Source organism: Manis pentadactyla, chromosome 1, assembly GCF_030020395.1.
Source record: "Manis pentadactyla isolate mManPen7 chromosome 1, mManPen7.hap1, whole genome shotgun sequence".
Lineage (NCBI taxonomy): Eukaryota > Metazoa > Chordata > Mammalia > Pholidota > Manidae > Manis > Manis pentadactyla.
Genome location: NC_080019.1, coordinates 76,353,597 through 76,372,316, shown reverse-complemented (window position 1 = coordinate 76,372,316; position 18,720 = coordinate 76,353,597). Strand labels below are relative to the sequence as shown.

Genomic DNA, 18,720 nt, shown 5'->3' with positions numbered 1-18,720 from the left:
CCTGTGGCTATTGACTGAGTGTCTTCTCATGTCTCTCTCCCTGCTATCTGGCCTTTATATCAGTTTAGGACATTTCAGAATTTTTCCTCATCAAGAAATTGCCAGGTTTTGAATTTGGGTTATCTTGTAAATCCAACAACTCCAGAGTAAACCTGTGGGGTTGCAAGATTATAAAGGTAGAACCTGCTAACAAAGCTGCACGAAATGCTTGCAAGCTTTAGCTGACAGATTTCAAAACAGTTTGAATATTAGTCATCACAGATATGCCTGCCAAAAAGGGTAGTATGTTAAAAGAACATCTGTAGTCCACATAAATACCCCCTGCTGAGTTAAACTCAGGCAGGAAATTAGCTTCCAAAGTTACAGAAGGCAAAGAAGCTGAAACAGCAGTTTTATATTAAATGGTTAATAGACTTTCTCTGTGGGTGAAATTGCTATTGAGGAGCTAGTTAGCTCCCAATATATTACATATTTAACCTCCAGCTTTGGGGACATGATCTTTTGAGGATATGTTTGGGCTCATCCTACTCAGTGAATCACTTACACTGTATAAATTGAATACTAATTCTGTCAAGTATGAGGACTTCAGATAATTAATATTTCTGAGTTACATAGTAATATCATGAAATGATGAAAAAGCCTTGCTTAACCCTGGGATGTGTCTCATGGCACTATAGGAGCAATAAAGCCAACAATCATAACAATTGCTAAGAAAGCAGCAGAACTGGTGGTAGCATTGTCTTGAACTCTCTCAAAAAGCATTCAAATATGAATTCAAACAGAACCAGCCTGCCAAATAGGAGGTGATCTGAAGAATCATCATTGTTATTACCTGAGCCATGTGATTCTGGAGCCTTCATTGCTGGTGGCAGACTATTCCTCAGTGAGCCACATTGTTTTGCTAAAGGACAGAGAAGTTTTGTGATCTGTGGTGGCAGATTTCTGTAGGTCCTAAATGTCTGAGCCAGAAGTTCTACAAAGAGAAATCCATGTATGTAGCATTACTGAAGATGTGGTTTTTTTCCCTCAAAGATATGTCTTTTGTATTTTTCTTTTTTGATGCAACATATCCAAATAGCTCAGGTATAGAGACGAGGACACAATTTTCCTTTTGTCTTTTGCTTTCATCTATTCTTGATAAAAAAAAAAACGATTCAGAGTTCAAATGCTGCTCTTGAGAGAATCGTATACTAAATTATTTCTTGCTTCTCATCTTAAAAAAAAATCCCTAATCATTTTAGGTCAAGCACAGATATCAATCCCCATCACATTGGTAGGCCTTGATTGGAGAGGAAAAATCTCCCATGGGAGTGAGGTTATGATTCAGGAACTGACATTTTGAACTTGGAAGATGTTGCCATTGTAAGGTGATTTGTTTTGTTATTAATCTTCAATTCACTGGTTATACAGCTTAACGAGACTTGTTTGCAACGATAAGATCATGACTTAAGCTCTCAGAGAGGCTGCTTGCAGGTTTGTTCAGTATGTAAGATCATTTCGTGGATTGAATCCTTTAAAGACAGTAACAATCAATGATGAAACCACTTTCCGGAGTTTGAAAAGAGACGGGGCTGCTTTAAGAGAGAAACAGGAAGTTGTAACTAGAAGCCATCTGAATGCTAAGCCCAGGCAGACTGATCACGAAGTGGCAACTTAAGTGGCAGTATTTATCCTGAAATCGTCAGACAGCCAGACTGTTTGAAGCAAATCTTGATAAAGTAGCCCTCACCTAATTTTTTATCTAAGGAATCCCAGGAAGACGGGAGAATGGACAGACAGCGAAGATTCACGTCTGAGAAGGATGAGTATCAGTTTCAACATCAGGGAGCCGTGGAGCTGCTTGTGTTTAATTTTTTGCTCATCCTTACCATTTTGACAATCTGGTTATTTAAAAATCATCGATTTCGCTTCTTGCATGAAACCGGAGGAGCAATGGTATATGGTGAGTACAGACATTGTAGGGTTGATGTGAAACTTGTTGCTTGGGCGTAATTAGAGACTTGTGCTCAGATGGCAAAGTACCGAAACCGGAGAAAATGTGCTGATTGAAATGTCATTAGCTTGATGAAAGATGCTGCAGCATAATGAATGCTCATCTCCTTCCAGACGAGCTGCCGCAATTTGCCTTGTCACAAGAGTAAATGTCAGTCATGTTCTCACGCGGCACAGAATGCAAGTCTATTGACATATGCGGGTCCATTGTCATGTGGGGAGTCAAACCCGGCAAGCTGTTTGTTTTCCTAATGATAGATGTTGAGAAGCCACAGCTCTGCAGGTACAAAGAGCTGCCGTCTTTACAGTGGGGACTGATATGCATTATAAAGTTCTAGAATAACATCACTTAGAAACATGGAGTAAATCCTCTTAGGTCAACTAGTTTCAAAAAGAAAACTTGGAGAAACATACTCCACTCCTCCTACTGGAATAATTGTGTCCAAATCCATTTTAATTATATGACCAATGCTTTATTTTCCTATAATATATACAAGTTTCTTAAAGGAGTACATTTCATTTCTTATCCTGCTTTCAGACTTTCTAATTTATAATTATTGTCATTATTAGTATTATTTGATATGTATTCTTTTTATGGGGGTGGGGTAGGGGTGTAAAGTATTTGTTTAATATCTTAAACTCCCGAAGTATTGCTCTCTCTCTCTGCAATTTACCATGTCAGTCCTTTCTAAAGTTTAATGAAATGTGACAGAGATTATCCAGGCTGTACTCTTATCTTTTAAAGTAAAATGCAGGACACCGGTAGTTTTAAAACTTATTTGCCTGGATAGGAACTTTGAATACAACGGAAATAGGTAAGGCATTGCTATAATTTATAGCAAAGAATATCCTTTTAAATTTTGCTTACTTAAGTTTGGAAGTCTTGAAGCCTTTCAGGTCCCTGAGGTTCAGGGAACAGGATCAATGCACACTTTATATGCTAACCACATGAAGTCCTGATGATAACAATGTACAGTTATGATTTGAGACCATAAGAAATCCTATGCCTTAACTGGATCCCACTGTGAGGTACTTGACCTAGAAGGCAGAAGTTTCAGCCTAAGCAGTGTAATTTCTTTCAGGAGACTGATGTGCTGATCCATTCACAGCACAGAGATAAATTCCATTGTACTGAGGGTCTTAAAGAGCAAAACTTCTATTTAGGGGGGAAAAAACTCACAATCAGGCTGAAGAGAAATAGTCAAACAGACAGGAAGTGATGCCACCATTGTAAAGCCCTGGGCTCCAGTCATTTGCCCTCTCCATTATCAACAGACCAGGATCTTTATCTTGATTTAGCTAGTAAATAATCAATGAGGTTATGAAATGTAATCAGAGAGGCCAGAGACAATGTAAATCTTAGTATTAAATTAAAGCGCTATATATGGTTTACCAAAACAACAGAGATTTTTTAATTACAAACATTTATGAGAGGGAAAGATTCCTTCATAGCCTTGAATTTGATTGAACTATGACAACCAATTTCAGCTTATTGATGATGGAGAAACTGTTGTGTAAAACTTCTGATTAAATTATGGTGACCTATTACAATTCAAACATACTTCGTACTCACAACATGTAAATGTAACTTTTACTTTTGAACTTGAAAAATCCAAATTATCTTTAATCCTCAGAAACTCCATGAAGTACTTTTGAGTTGTGATGGAAGTCATAAAATTAGCTCATTGCACAAAGTTTAGATAGTATTTTTCTAAATTGCTGCTCTTAAGGTAGTTTAGGCTTAAGGTTTATAAGAGTGCAATTAAGTTGAGTTGTCTGATTTGTCCTTTCATGAATTTTTTTATACAAAAGTTATTGAAAGCAAATTCTGAAACAGTGCAATATAAAAGGATTCTAAAAATTATGAAGACATGCATATAACTATTCCGTCACTAGATTTTTGAATATCCTTGAGCTATCTTGATGTAAATTAGTGAAAAGACCTTTATGTTAGAGTCATTTAATTTTTTTGTTGGCATAGAATTATAATTGTTGGAATTTAAGGGGCTTTTAAAGGTTATCTTCTCCAGCCCTCTCATTATACAGAGGAAGAAACTGGATCTCAAAGAAGTGAACTAACTTCCCCAAAACTGAATAGCTATTCATGGCAAAGTCCATGTGCTTTTACTTATCCACATGTCTAATAAGGTTCATATTCATCTTAGAAGAGCTCTCACTGATAGTCTCTGAAAATAGTCCATGTGGATGGTATTAGTGACATCTCATATTTCTTCTTCAGGGATGATCTAATTGTTATATCTGGAACGTTTATTAGGGACTTTTTGTCAGTGATGTAATAAAATAGTCTGGAACTACAACAGCAGAACAAGATGGGACTTTTTAATAAACACTTTTAAATGACAAGGGGGAAGGAGATGTCAAGTGAATGAATTGTCCAGTAGCTATAAATAAATTTGAAATTCATAGACTGGGAAGGACCCTTAGAGATCAAAAGTCCAACATCCTCATTTCACAGGAGAGGAGAGGGAAGCTTAGAGTTGAAGATCATGTAACTAGTTAGCTGCCAAGCTAGCATTCAACCTCTATCCTACTAAGAGATGCTGAAGATATTTTAGAATAAATCAATTCTTTGAATGACTGTACTGGAGAGAAGACATGTCTATGAGATCCAGTTGCATCCTCATATTGTTTATGTTTTCAAGATTAGTCAGATTCTGTTTTTCAGGAAGTCCTAAAGAGTAAAATTTCAGAATAAAGCTATATAAACCCTTTCATCATCAGAGAACAGAACCCATGGTTCTTGCTGGAGTTCTGCCAGGGCATGGTATTATTTGGTGGGGAAGGAAATAAACAAAACTATGGTTCAAACTTGAACTTTTAATAGTTCTTTTTTAATGGAGGTGAACATTTCAGAGTAAACTATACCCCAGTCATCTCCAGCCTCCAGATGGAGGTATTTCATTACAGATATACTTGTATTGAAATATGATTTAAGATTTTGTGGTCCTGTACCTAATATTTGTCTATGAATTTGGCTAACAGCTCCCTACAGGACTGATCACTATTCTTGCTGTCATCAACTATTTGTATAATGTGTCATTTGACCCTGTATTAAGAATGATAAATATTTTTCTTAAACACCAAATTTCCTGTAGTACCTCAGCTTAATCCACCATTTGCCTTTCTGCTGTTATTCTGTTGACATGTGTCATATATTCTTTAAAAGACACAATTGATGTTGATATGTCTCATCTGTATACTTGGAGAATCTGGTTAAAAAATTCAGGGGCTTAGGAACTTGCAGTTAAAGAAAAATGAGAGGAAAAGTGATCAAAGAGAACACTAAACTGCTCTTTTATAGTTATTGTTAGACACAATTTCCAAGTTGTTAACCTTAAAATATCATAGAAGGGGCTACAGAAGCCAAGAAAAATTATGTGTGGTATTCAGTTTGACTCTTTGTTCATTGGAAATAAAACTAATACTTCAAATACAAAGTAATCCATTAGATGAAAAATAGCCTCTATCTTGCTATTAAGGATCCTCATATACTTCAAAAGTTAGTGGGAGCATTATAACAACATTTTTGCTTCACAGGAACTGTGATGGGTAATTGCGTCTCATGACATTCTACAGCTCTCATTATTTCAAAATTGAAGGATTAGGATCCATAACTGGTTTAAAATATAAGCCATGGTTATATTCATTTAAACTGGACTAAAAGCTTAAATGACTTTTAATGGTCAAAATATTGATTGACAGCAGCTGGTGCACTTAGCGCTGTTCACTTAGAGCCCCATATCCCTTGCTCGTTGTTTGTAAAAGAAAAATTACTCTCTCTTCCCTGATATCATTAAGAATTCCATTAAACAATACTGTGGGCTCCCATATTTTATAGGACATTCAAAATGCCATGCCTTTGACCTTTAGGATCTGAGTTCAGGGACAGAACAATTAAAACCTCTTAGAATTCTACCTTTGATTTCATGGCCTTACAATATAAGGGACAATCTCTGAATCCATGTGGAATTTTGCTCACTGTTTAGTGGGCAAAAGGGAAATTTCAAGACACAAAGTTTAAATTTTGAATTCATTAAACTATGTTACATTAAACTATTAAATTATGTCTGACCCTCAATTGTTTACGTCACAGTTTAATAGGGCCAATTTAGTTCCCTCAATAGCACGTTTTCCAAGATTTAAAGAAAATACACAGTGAATGACCAAGGTTTTAAAAGTGATCCTTCTTGAAAAATCATAAGGCATTAATTTCATCATAGCACTGTTTGGAGGTTACTCAGGATAAAATTGGGTTACTTGACATGGTGTGGCTCCACTCTACAGATCATTTTGCTGGGCTCTAATCCAGCCCTGCATCCTTGACCGCCAGGCCCATAGATGTTTACTACCACTTTAAAACCTTCCCCCTGCCTGGGAGGCCCTTCTGAGGCTTTTATTATTCAAACGTGTCATGCTTTACAGATAAAGCACTGGAGGCTCTCTTGGGGATTTGGGTTTTTAAGTCCTGATTATTTTCCTTTTTTTTCAGTAGTTCACTACTTTTGGCAAGTGACTTAACCTCTGGCCTTTTCTCATTTATAAAATGAGAAAGAAATGAAAGAAATCGCTAAACTCCTGTCCAGCTGCAAAAGTCTTTCAAAATTCAGGGAAAGACTTTAGCTACTCCAACCCAAACCAGTAGCTTTCTTCCCAGAACCTTATATAATATATAATAATATTCAGACCTGTCTCCCAGATGCCAGATTTTAGTTAATGTTATTTCACCACTCTTAGGTCTTCATTCTCACTCTGATTTTTTAATGAGTGCTCAGTAAATCCTCTTGAATTCCTATCAGAAAGGTGAGGAGAACAAGTTATACCATCAGAACATTGAGGGCTGGCTGCACATGCAGGGGTTTATGTTTGCATGTCATGTGAAAGTCAGAATGGCTTTGGTTTAATTTGAAGGGATTGTAGGGAAGGTAATCGGAGTTAAGAGCCCAATGAACTAACTCTTTTGGTATAAAATGGTTGATTTAAAGGAGCTTCAGAGAGCAGGGCAAGGTTTTCCATGCTGTAAAACATTAGCCAAAGAAAGGTTGGAGAAGTGGGAAAACCAAAGGCATATTGCTCTCTGTAGGTTTTTAAAAGTTGATTTTAAGAAAATAACCTATATGTTCTGCTGTGCTTCTGAATCCCTAAGGAGTTACAGAGGAAGCTTTCAGAGCAACTGCTGTGGTGTCTCAAAGGATCCCTTCTCAGCATTCTAAAGGCTGATGAGTATGCCAATCAAAACAATGAATTTATAATACAAAATATTTATGGAGATAAATGTAGTCTAAATTGAATTAAAATTATATGGTTAAGGAAGTGGGGACACGAAGAACTAACATTTATTAAATATCTAGTATGTTAAAATAACAATTATAATAGCTAACACAAATAGCATTTATGATGTGAGCTGTACTGTCTTAAGTACTTTACATATATTAACTCATTTAACCCTTACAACAATCACGTTTTAGATGGGGACACTGAAGCACCAAAAATTAAGTAACTTGCGTAAGGTCATATCTACCGAATGCCACAGCTGGGATTCAGACCTTAGCAGTCTGGCTCCATGCAGTCACCAGGTATCACAAATCTGAGTGTGTTTGCATGTGCATGTGTGTTCTGGGGAAATGTGTCAGTTTTGTACTACAGATGAGGAAACCAACACCGAGGCATAGAGTGACTTGCTAGTGACCAACAGGGCTAAGCTTCAAACCCAGCACCATAAAACTCAAGTTCTTTCACACATTTTAGCCTAGAAGAGTTTAAATTTATTTAATAAATGTCTATTGTACTGATACTTTAGGTGATAGTACTTCAGGAAGTTAACAGAGAAAAGATAGAGATTGAAATATCTAACCATGTACATTATTGCTACACCTCACCATGTCCAGGCAAAATATGCATGATCATCTTCAGTTTGCATATAAGGAAACAGAAAAATCCCAGAAAATTTATAACTTTGGTAAATGCTGCACAGAGTGATTGGCAAGAACATCATTTTTGAAAGCTAGTGATCTCAAAGTTTGGCCATAGTTGTCCTCTCATCAAAGTCTATTTTTGATATATAACTCTCTCATGAAGTCAGGAGTGGGGAAAGCCTGGAGAAAGGAGGCTAGTAGTTAAGTTTCTCTTTTACCTTGAGGCCTCAGAAATGTTATGCTGTGTATAGCAAAAAGCCCAGTAAGGGAAGGACTGTGGGAGCAGTGTTGTGAAAGCACACCCATGCCAATAGGTGGGTTGAAATGTCCCAGGAGAGTGATGAGGCTGGCCTGGCAACACCTGCTCCAGTGGCAGGGAAAAGTGTTGCAAGTGCACAGTCATTCTGGTTTTAAATGCCTGTTATTGTCAGAATGGGTGGGGAGATACTGTAAATGCCTTGTTCATGTGGATCATGCAAAATAGGCTTTCATCATATGTTACCTTAATTGAATTGAATTTTTGGAAGAGACTGAAGGTAGAAGCATTAATTATGCATCTGGGCTGTACAAGCTCTATGAAACTTGTGTGCATGAGCCTGAAGTGGCATAGGCTTTGATGGGGTTATAGGACTGCAGTGGCATTCATACTGGTAGGAACTGTTGTCTTATAGGACAGCACTTCTCACAGTCGGGTCCAGGCCAGCAGCATCAACTTACCTGAGAACTTGTTAGAAATGCAAATATTTGTGCCCCAAATCAGACCTCCTGAATCAGAAACCTGGGGTGGGATCCAGCAATCTGTGTCTTAAAAAAACTTCCAGAAATTTCTGATGCACCAAAATTTCAGAACTACTTTACTAGGAAAGTAAAATTGAACATGCAATTCCTATTTCTGTCTCCTTTTTCTTCTCCTTTCTTTTCTCTTTCTCACTCCATTACCCTACTATGATGAAGAAGGGATTTGGGAAACAATCTATTTATTGAAGAGTCCTTCTCTCTTTCACTATACATAATAGTTTGTAATGTTTGCACCTCTGGTTTAAGAAAAATTAGACTGTTTTGTGTAAACACTATAAAGTAAGAAGTCATGTTTTTAGTCAGTTGTATCTGTTTAGATATCTCTATCTCTTTATTTCTCTGTACACTTGCTGAGATAATTGATTACAAGGAAATGTGTAAGCATGTATGAGTTGATGGCTGAGATAGTTTCTAGAGAAAAGTTATGCTGTGTTAGAATCCCAGAGTGCAGTGAAATGTGTGTATTTGTGTGTGTGTGTGTGTGTGCTGTCTGGTATGTGCCAAGGATGGAGGCCAACACTGGACATCCTGCCATGGTGGAAGATCTCATGCTTATGAGTTTCTGTCATTTCCTGCAAGACTCTAATTTGCGTGAGAAGATAGAATTTTTAATGAGGCATCCCCAGGCAGAAGAGCTTCATGGACCCCTTTCTACCTTGGAATGTCATGGGATACTCTTGCTGGGAGGTGCGCAGACCTGTCCTGAAACCCTTGTAGGACTCTTCACCAAACCAAGTTGATAGTGAGCCACCACTGTGCCTTTTTTAGCAACACCCACACTTTCCTTTAGTCTTTTGAATTTAGAAAGTTGGTGGGAGGGCCGAGAAAGAACAAAAACCCTAAATAACCAGGAGGCAAATTGTGTATTTTTACTTTTGGTTCCATCTCTGACTAATCTCAGTGTAAAACTAAACTGCTAAAAGGAAGATGTTAGGAAATGCATTTAGCTTTTGAAATGTATACCCATATCATCTCTTTTAATCAGTGCTCTGACAAAGACTTTGATAAGGTGGGGGAGGTGGATAAATACCAAGTAACAAGTTAAAAATTGTGGGGATGCGACTTCAAGTTCAACATTTGTGAATACTGCATTACAGACAGTTAGGTGGTGTCCATTGAGTTGGTTTCCTTGAATATTTGTCACACCCTTTTTCTTTATTTCTACATTTGAATCCTTAGTTCATATTTTTTTAATCTGAGTGACTGAAACAATATCACAGATAACCTGCCTGAAGAGTCTCCCACTGTTGAAAGTCCTAATAATGGTAAAGAACATTCTTCCTTGAGCTTTATTTTACTCCTGTCATCTTGAAATTCCTCTGTTCAAACTCCTTTGCTGAACTCTTCCTCATGTAAATACAAACTAATTCTGATGTTAGCTTCCTCTCCAATTCCCCACTGTATCTCAATTCTCTTTTCTCCTTTCAGATAATTGTCTCTAAATGCTGTTTTCTCTGCACCAAAACAGAGCAAATCTTCTAACAAGGAGCTCATTACTTTCTTCCTCAAGACCTTCGTGCCAACCATTTCTCCCTCTTGAACACCCTGTGTCTCTCAGCTGTGCCGCGGCCCTTGATTTCACCTCCCTCTTTAGCCATCCCAAACTGCTCGAAGTGTCTGATCAGCACCATGCTTGAGAACTTCTCAGTACTTCTCTCTAAAAAGCCTATGCCCTTTGCTTTACCTGGCAAACTTCTGTGCATCCTTAAGAATCTCCTTTGTGAAACCTTCCTCAACACTTTAGAGGGTAGAGTTAGTTGGTCTCTCGTTTAGGGTTCCTTAGGACTGTGTACATTCACTTAAAAAAAATTTATTAGGATGCATTCAGCTGCTAGTAACAAAAACCTGGCTGAAACAGACTTTAGCAATAGGACATTCATTATCTCGCCTATCTAGAAGTCCAGAGAGGAGTAGTCTTCAGGGCTGCTTGTTTCAGCAGCCTGCTGTTGTCATCATGGACCCAGCTTCTTTCCTTTTCTTTGCTCTGCTCTTCCAAGTGCTGACTCCAATGTCAGGCTGGCATCAGAAGGTAGTTACGGCAGTTCCTGGTGTTCCAACCAAGCCCAGTGACATTACTCTGTCTCTTATGGTGTCAAAACTTTTCTAGGAAGCTCCCTAGCAAGCTTCCCTTCACTTTTTATTGACTGGAATAGAGTCACATGCCATGTTAGTACCCACTAACACCCAGGGGAGTGGGAACACCTTTGGAGTTGAGAGAGAGGTCAGCTACCTTGGACACATGGCTGTGTGTGGAGGGGTAGGTAGCTGAACACATTAGGGCTAAAGGGAGGCTGGATGCTGGGTTGCCAATCAATAGTATCCTATATACTTATCAAGTTATAATATTATATAGTTTAAGAATTTTTCTTCTTGTTTCAGTAAGAGACAATGCCTCATTTATGTAGATTATTTTTGGTAGCCACTCATAGGGAGTGAAAGAGTTACAAAACTCCCTTCTACAGTCTTCATGTATTAACTACATTTGCTTTAGGCTCCTAAATTCTTCCCAATCTCATGTGGCATTTAAATATATACCTGTGTAATGCTCTGATTAGATACATGTGTATACTTGGGCTTATTGCATTGCACGACTCCAGGGAGGCACCACTCCTACAAAAAAAATCTGAAGGGAGCCTGCTGGAGCATGCCATGTAGTGTGTGGGAGTGTGTGTGTCAGAGAGTATGGACACAATCATAGGTTTGGGCAGAGCTCAAGAGATTTTAACACTCTGTGTTTTAAAAGCAGTTCTGTGATCTGTTTCATTATATGTAAATATAATCATTATATATAAAAGTAAATCCCCATCCACATATTCCTTTAAGCCCCTTTAGGGTAACACTTCAGCATCCTGTAGAATGACTGTCAGTAAGATGCAGGGGCACCGCTAAGGAGATGCAGACGTAATATAAGAAGAGACTTAGGAAACACTTGTTGTACCTTATTCTTACTGGAAATCAGGATCACAGGATTAGGCTGGAGAGAAAGGACTTGTAGGGTTAAAATATTTTAATATTTTAGGGTCAGGGTCATATTTTATATATATATAAATTCCCAAATAGCGTAGAGCAATGCTTAGAGTGGCTTGAAAGCAGAATTGAGGGAAGGAGGGAGTTTTCTTGTATTTTCAATGTGCAGAATGAAGTAAGAGCCAGTCTGGAAAACAAGGCTTATATTTCTGAGTGCTTTCATTTTGTGTGATCATGAGTCTCTTCTCTCCCTCCCTCCTTTCTTCTCCCACAAAGATTACCATGTCTATTCCATGTCAGGCATCTGCTATGCAAGCTGTATCACAGGCCCTGCAAAGACAGGAACATCACAGCATTGGGTGTGATGTTCCTTACATGTAACATTTAAAGTGGTTGCTGACTATATGACTCAGAGGATCCTTTCTTCTTGATTCCAGGGGAGTTTGTGGACTTGAAGAAAGTTGGGTTGCAATTCTGCTGAAAGTGTTTGGCTTTTCTAGAGGAAAAGAGATGAAGAATAGCTGAGTCTCTGCCCCAAACAGTCTCATTGTCTAGTGTGGGAGATAAAGCCAAGGTCTGCGGAGCAATGTTGAACAGTGTAAGCCTTTATAAAATGGGGCCATAACGGGTGTGGCTCAAACTGTGAGCACTGTAAGACTCAAAGGTGAGGGAACTCAGTGAGCACAGGCTGTATCAGAGCATAGGCCCCTACAGGTGGAATTTGAGGTGGATTTTGTGTAACTGTGAGTGCTTTAGGGATGAGGTCTGTTGTCCAAGCTCCATCTTGGAGCTTGTATGCTGTTGGGGAGAGGTCAGGGGGGTGGGGAGAAGCAGGGCCAGAGCCTTTGTCTAGTGTGTTAATTTGGGTCTCCAAGAAGCAGGTGCTTGGAAGAGATTAGGGGTGGGAAGGATTTGTTGTGGGCGGTGGGGTGGGGAGTGGGGGCTGGGGAGCTCCTTTGAGGGAAAACAAGGAGGAAGCCTGCAGATGCTGGGACAGGTACAGATGCAGCCCCAACCCCTGTGGAGAGAGGGAAGGAAAGGTGGCTGGGCAGGAAAAAGTTTAGGCTGGGGTGCAATTCTAAGAAAGGTTTGGCAAGGCTGATGGGGCGTCCTTGAGCCATAGTGGCTCTTCGGAGGAGTCCCATCTCTGTCTCACTGCCCCTGCTGGACTCAGTCCTTGGCTGGCCTCAGCTTGAATGTGGTCATGGATTTCAGAGCACAGAAGCTGAGACCATCGGGCGGCTACACACCTCACATGGGTGACCCATCTGACAAGTGCATTTCATGGTCATTGCATCTCGTCATCTCTGGCAGCAAACAGCTTGCCCCACTTACTCCAGCAGGCATCTTCTCAAAGGCTGGGACCAGAGCTGGCACAGAGGGCTAGGCAGGGCCATTTAGGTTTTGAGGACTTGTATGAATTTAACCACAGGGCCCAGGTACTAGGCACTCACAATTATGACAAATGCTTATTTGTCTTGGAAAAAAAGAGTGGACGCTTCATGTTTATTTGCTTCTTGTGATGGCATTGAAAGTATATTGCAAACATAACACCCTTTGGGAATTTCAAATAGTATTATTATAGGCTCTTTCTGTTCAGGCCCACTGCAGGTAGTATCTTGTGCTTCTCTTCTTTATATCCCACTTGAGTAGAAAGCAGAGGTCACACTATCATTCACGGTACCTGCCAAATAACTTATAGAAAGTGAATCCTTCCTAGGCAAACAGTGTTGGAAAAGCGATGCTCTTAACTCAGACACCCTAAACCACTTACAATGTAGATGGTGTACTTCCCTTCTCTTTCCTGACTAGTTTCATTACAGTCATTTGGCACTCACAAAAGGCCCCCCACTGTTCTGTGGTGGATTGGCACTCCCGGTGGTCACATATCCATCACTTGTTTTCTCTTGCTAGCAAAGGCTAGGCTACAATATTTCTCACTATTACGGGGCAGTGGGCCAAGTACTGAATACCTGCTGAATGAGTAAGGTGAAAACATTCTTGAAAGAAATCTGTTTTCCTTCTCCCTCTAACTAGTTCTCCACATTGTTGCCAAATCCATAGTTCTTATATGAAAATCTGATTGCTTTACTCTCCTGCCTAACATATTTCACTAGTTCTACATTACCGCTGGGTTAAAAATAAAAAACTTAATATGACAGAGGAGCCTCTTTATGACACAGCTCCTGCATGTGGTCTGCAGTCCAGGGTTTCCATTTTCTCTCTCTCTCTCCATTTATTCTCTTCTTACATCACCACTGACTGTCGAAATCCACTGGATTTTTTCAGTCCCTCTGTATTTGCATGTTATCTTAGGTAGGTTATCCTAGTGGCTGTTAATGCAGAAACACTAACATTTCAGTGACTGTGTATCAGAAGGTGACTCTTCACTCACACAGTAATCCAGTGCAGGTAGTCCTGGTTGGTAGATGGCTTTCCATCACCTGGTCTTTCAGGGGCCCAGGTTCTCTCAGTCTGGTGACTGTCTACCAAGGGGCCTTTGTTTTCTCTCCATCCATCTGATAGATGGGGAAAGAGAAGGGCGAAAACACACCTGTCAGTGCCCTGGCCTGGAAGTGGCATGCATCACTTCTCCTTACACGCCACTGGTGAGAAGCCAACCAGAAGCAAGACAACAGGGGAACACAATCTCTGGCTGAGCAGCCACTTCCCTATGACTATTATACACCCTGATGAGCATAAATCCTGGGGAACTTTAACTCAAGCCTGCCACACCCATGTTCAGCCTGGATCCCAATTTAGGCCCTAATTCAGATTATTTGGACAAATCTTACATGACCTTTTAAGATTCATCAAAGCTTTGCATCACTCAAAGGGCTTTGGAGTGTCTTTTCTCTATACTCAGTAACACAGGGTGCTTCCCAGCTGTCATTGCACATGTCATGTATTATAATTGTTTGCCTATGGGTCTTCATTTTACAGACTTGAGCCCCTATAGGACTGCAACTGTGTTTTATTTGATATCTATAAATGTCTTACACAAAATACGTACCTAACAAATGTTTTTTTACATAAATGAAAGGCTGTTAGATGACTGGAGCTACAAGAGAGTGATAAAAACTAAACATTTGATGTTTTAAAGAGTGAACTGTGGATTTATCCTAAAACACATACATCAGTCCTACTTTTGAATTGAAGAGTGTGTAGGTTTCTGATTTCCTTACTTTTTGTTAATAGATCCATAATATTAGGAGAGTTCACAGTGATCAGATTACCATGAGAATCGTGATAGAATTTATAAACTTAAAAGTCAAGGACTGGGAGGGGCGGAAGATGGCGGCATGAATAGAGCAGCGGAAATCTCCTCTCAAAACAACATATAACTATGAAAATATAACAAAGACGATCCTTCCTAGAATAAAGACCAGAGGACACAGGACAATATCCAGACCACATCCGCACCTGCGAGAACCCAGCGCCTCGCGAAGGGGGTAAGATACAAGCCCCGGCCCGGCGGGAGCCGAGCGCCCCTCCCCCCAGCTCCCAGCGGGAGAAGAATAGGCAGAGCGGGAGGGAGACGGAGCCCAGGACTGCCGAACACCCAGCCCCAGCCATTCGGGCCAGAGTGCAGGGCCCTCGATACTAGGAAAACAGGGCAGCAAGAACAGTGAGCGGGCACTGGGGGCCAGGTGCCGGAGGACATAAGAAAAGCGCGCGACCATTTTTTTTTTTGCTTTTTTGCTGTTTTGTTTTGGCGAGCGCTTTTTGGAAGTCTTAAAGGGATAGGGACCCCAATACTAGGGAAACAGGGCAGCAAGACCGGTGAGCAGAGGCCTGAGGCTGGCACTGGAGAATAAAGAAAAACCAGCAACCACCTTTTTTTTTTTTTAATTAAAAATTTTTTTTTTTTTTTTTTTTTTTTTAGTGGTCGTTGTTTTGTTTTGGCAAGCACTTTTTGGAACTCTTAAAGGGACAGGGACATCAATACTAGGGAAAAAGGGCAGCAAGAACAGTGAGCGGGCAAAAGAGGACACCAGAAAAGCGAGTGAATATTTTTTTTTTTTTTTGCTGTTTTGTTTTGGCGAGCGCTTTTTTGAAGTCTTAAAGGGATAGGGACCCCAATACTAGGGAAACAGGGCAGCAAGACCGGTTAGCAGATGCCTGAGGCTGGCGCCGGAGAATAAAGAAAAACAAGCGGGCACCTTTTTTTTTTTTTTTAAATTTAAAAATTGTATTATTATTACTTTTTTTTTTGTGGTCGTTGTTTTGTTTTGGCAGGTGTTTTTTGGAAGTCTTAAAGGGGCAGGGCGGGAAACTTAATCCAGAGGTAGGGAATCCGGGGATCTCTGGGCACCCTAACCCCTGGGCTGCAGGGAGCAGGGAAGCCCCTTACGGAGATAAATAGCCTCCAGGCCGCTCCCCCTCCAATGCGACTCCACAACTTTGGAGCAGAGGCCCGAACCAGGCCACACCCACAGCAATAGCGGAGATAAACTCCATAGCAGCCCCGCAGGAAGCAGAAACCCTGTCTCCCCGCAGCTGCCCAGCACAAGCCACTAGAGGTCGCTGTTCTCCCAGGAGAGGAGGGCCACAAACCAACAAGAAGGGAAGTTCTTCCAGCCGTCACTCGTCCCAGCTCTGCAAACTATTCCTATCACCATGAAAAGGCAAAGCTACAGGCAGACAAAGATCACAGAGACAACACCAGAGAAGGAGACAGACCTAACCAGTCTTCCTGAAAAAGAATTTAAAATAAGAATCATAAACATGCTGACAGAGATGCAGAGAAATACGCAAGAGAAATGGGATGAAGTCCGGAGGGAGATCACAGATGCCAGAAAGGAGATCGCAGAAATGAAACAAACTCTGGAAGGGTTTATAAGCAGAATGGATAGGATGCAAGAGGCCATTGATGGAATTGAAACCAGAGAACAGGAACGCATAGAAGCTGACATAGAGAGAGATAAAAGGATCTCCAGGAATGAAACAATGTTAAGAGAACTGTGTGACCAATCCAAAAGGAACAATATCCGTATTATAGGGGTTCCAGAAGAAAAAGTGAGAGGAAAAGGGATGGAAAGTATCTTGGAAGAAATAATTGCTGAAAACTTCCCCAAACTGGGGGAGGAAATAATCGAACAGACCACAGAAATACACAGAACCCCCAACAGAAAGGATCCAAGGAGGACAACACCAAGACACATAATAATTAAAATGGCAAAGATCAAGGACAAGGAAAGAGTTTTAAAGGCAGCTAGAGAGAAAAAGGTCACCTATAAAGGAAAACCCATCAGGCTAACATCAGACTTCTCGACAGAAACCCTACAGGCCAGAAGAGAATGGCATGATATATTTAATACAATGAAACAGAAGGGCCTTGAACCAAGGATACTGTATCCAGCACGACTATCATTCAAATATGACGGTGGGATTAAACAATTCCCAGACAAACAAAAGCTGAGAGAATTTGCTTCCCACAAACCACCTCTACAGAACATCTTACAGGGACTGCTCTAGATGGGAGCACTCCTAGAAAGAGCACAGCACAAAACACCCAACATATGAAGAATCGAGGAGGAGGAATAAGAAAGGAGAGAAGAAAAGAATCTCCAGACAGTGTATATAACAGCTCAATAAGCGAGCTAAGTTAGGCAGTAAGATACTAAAGAGGCTAACCTTGAACCTTTGGTAACCACGAATTCAAAGCCTGCAATGGCAATAAGTACATATCTTTCAATAGTCACCCTAAATGTTAATGGGCTGAATGCACCAATCAAAAGACACAGAGTAATAGAATGGATAAAAAGCAACACCCATCTATATGCTGCTTACAAGAAACTCACCTCAAACCCAAAGACATGTACAGACTAAAAGACAAGGGATGGAAAAACATATTTCAAGCAAACAACAGCGAGAAGAAAGCAGGGGTTGCAGTACTAATATCAGACAAAATAGACTTCAAAACAAAGAAAGTAACAAGAGATAAAGAAGGACACTACATAATGATAAAGGGCTCAGTCCAACAAGAGGATATAACCATTCTAAATATATATGCACCCAACACAGGAGCACCAGCATATGTGAAACAAATACTAACAGAACTAAAGGGAGAAATAGACTGCAATGCATTCATTCTAGGAGACTTCAACACACCACTCACCCCAAAGGATAGATCCACCGGGCAGAAAATAAGTAAGGACACGGAAGCACTGAACAGCGCAGTAGACCAGATGGACCTAATAGACATCTACAGAACTCTACATCCAAAAGCAACAGGAAATACATTCTTCTCAAGTGCACATGGAACATTCTCCAGAATAGACCACATACTAGGCCACAAAAAGAGCCTCAGAAAATTCCAAAAGATTGAAATCCTACCAACCAACTTTTCAGACCACAAAGGCATAAAACTAGAAATAAACTGTACAAAGAAAGCAAAGAGGCTCACAAACACATGGAGGCTTAACAACACGCTCCTAAATAATCAATGGATCAATGACCAAATCAAAATGGAGATCCAGCAATATATGGAAACAAATGACAACAACAACACTAAGCCCCAACTTCTGTGGCACACAGCAAAAGCAGTCTTAAGAGGAAAGTATATAGCAATCCAAGCATATTTAAAAAAGGGAGAACAATCCCAAATGAATGATCTAATGTCACAATTATCGAAATTGGAAAAAGAAGAACAGATGAGGCCTAAGGTCAGCAGAAGGAGGGACATAATAAAGATCAGAGAAGAAATAAATAAAATAGAGAAGAATAAAACAATAGGAAAAATCAATGAAACCAAGAGCTGGTTCTTCGAGAAAATAAACAAAATAGATAAGCCTCTAGCCAGACTTATTAAGAGGAAAAGAGAGTCAACACAAATCAACAGTATCAGAAATGAGAAAGGAAAAATCATGACGGACCCCACAGAAATACAAAGAATTATTAGAGAATACTATGAAAACCTATATGCTAACAAGCTGGGAAACCTAGGAGAAATGGACAACTTCCTAGAAAAATACAACCTTCCAAGATTGACCCAGAAAGAAACAGAAAATCTAAACAGACCAATTAC

At 40.0% G+C, this 18,720-nt stretch overlaps 1 protein-coding gene across 3 annotated transcripts in view; it reads left to right on the top strand.

Moving 5' to 3' along the window:
• Positions 1–1,568: 1,568 nt before the first annotated feature.
• Positions 1,569–18,720, top strand: part of SLC9A9 (solute carrier family 9 member A9) — a 527,348-nt gene continuing 510,196 nt past the window's right edge. Inside the window, exon 1 of one of the 3 annotated variants that reach the window (XM_057498900.1) lies at positions 1,569–1,942. In XM_057498900.1, coding sequence (XP_057354883.1) covers positions 1,768–1,942 — 175 coding nt within the window. In that variant the 5' untranslated portion in view covers positions 1,569–1,767. The remainder of the gene's footprint in view (positions 1,943–18,720) is intronic. The other 2 variants (XM_057498899.1, XM_036904299.2) reach the window with 2 other exon arrangements.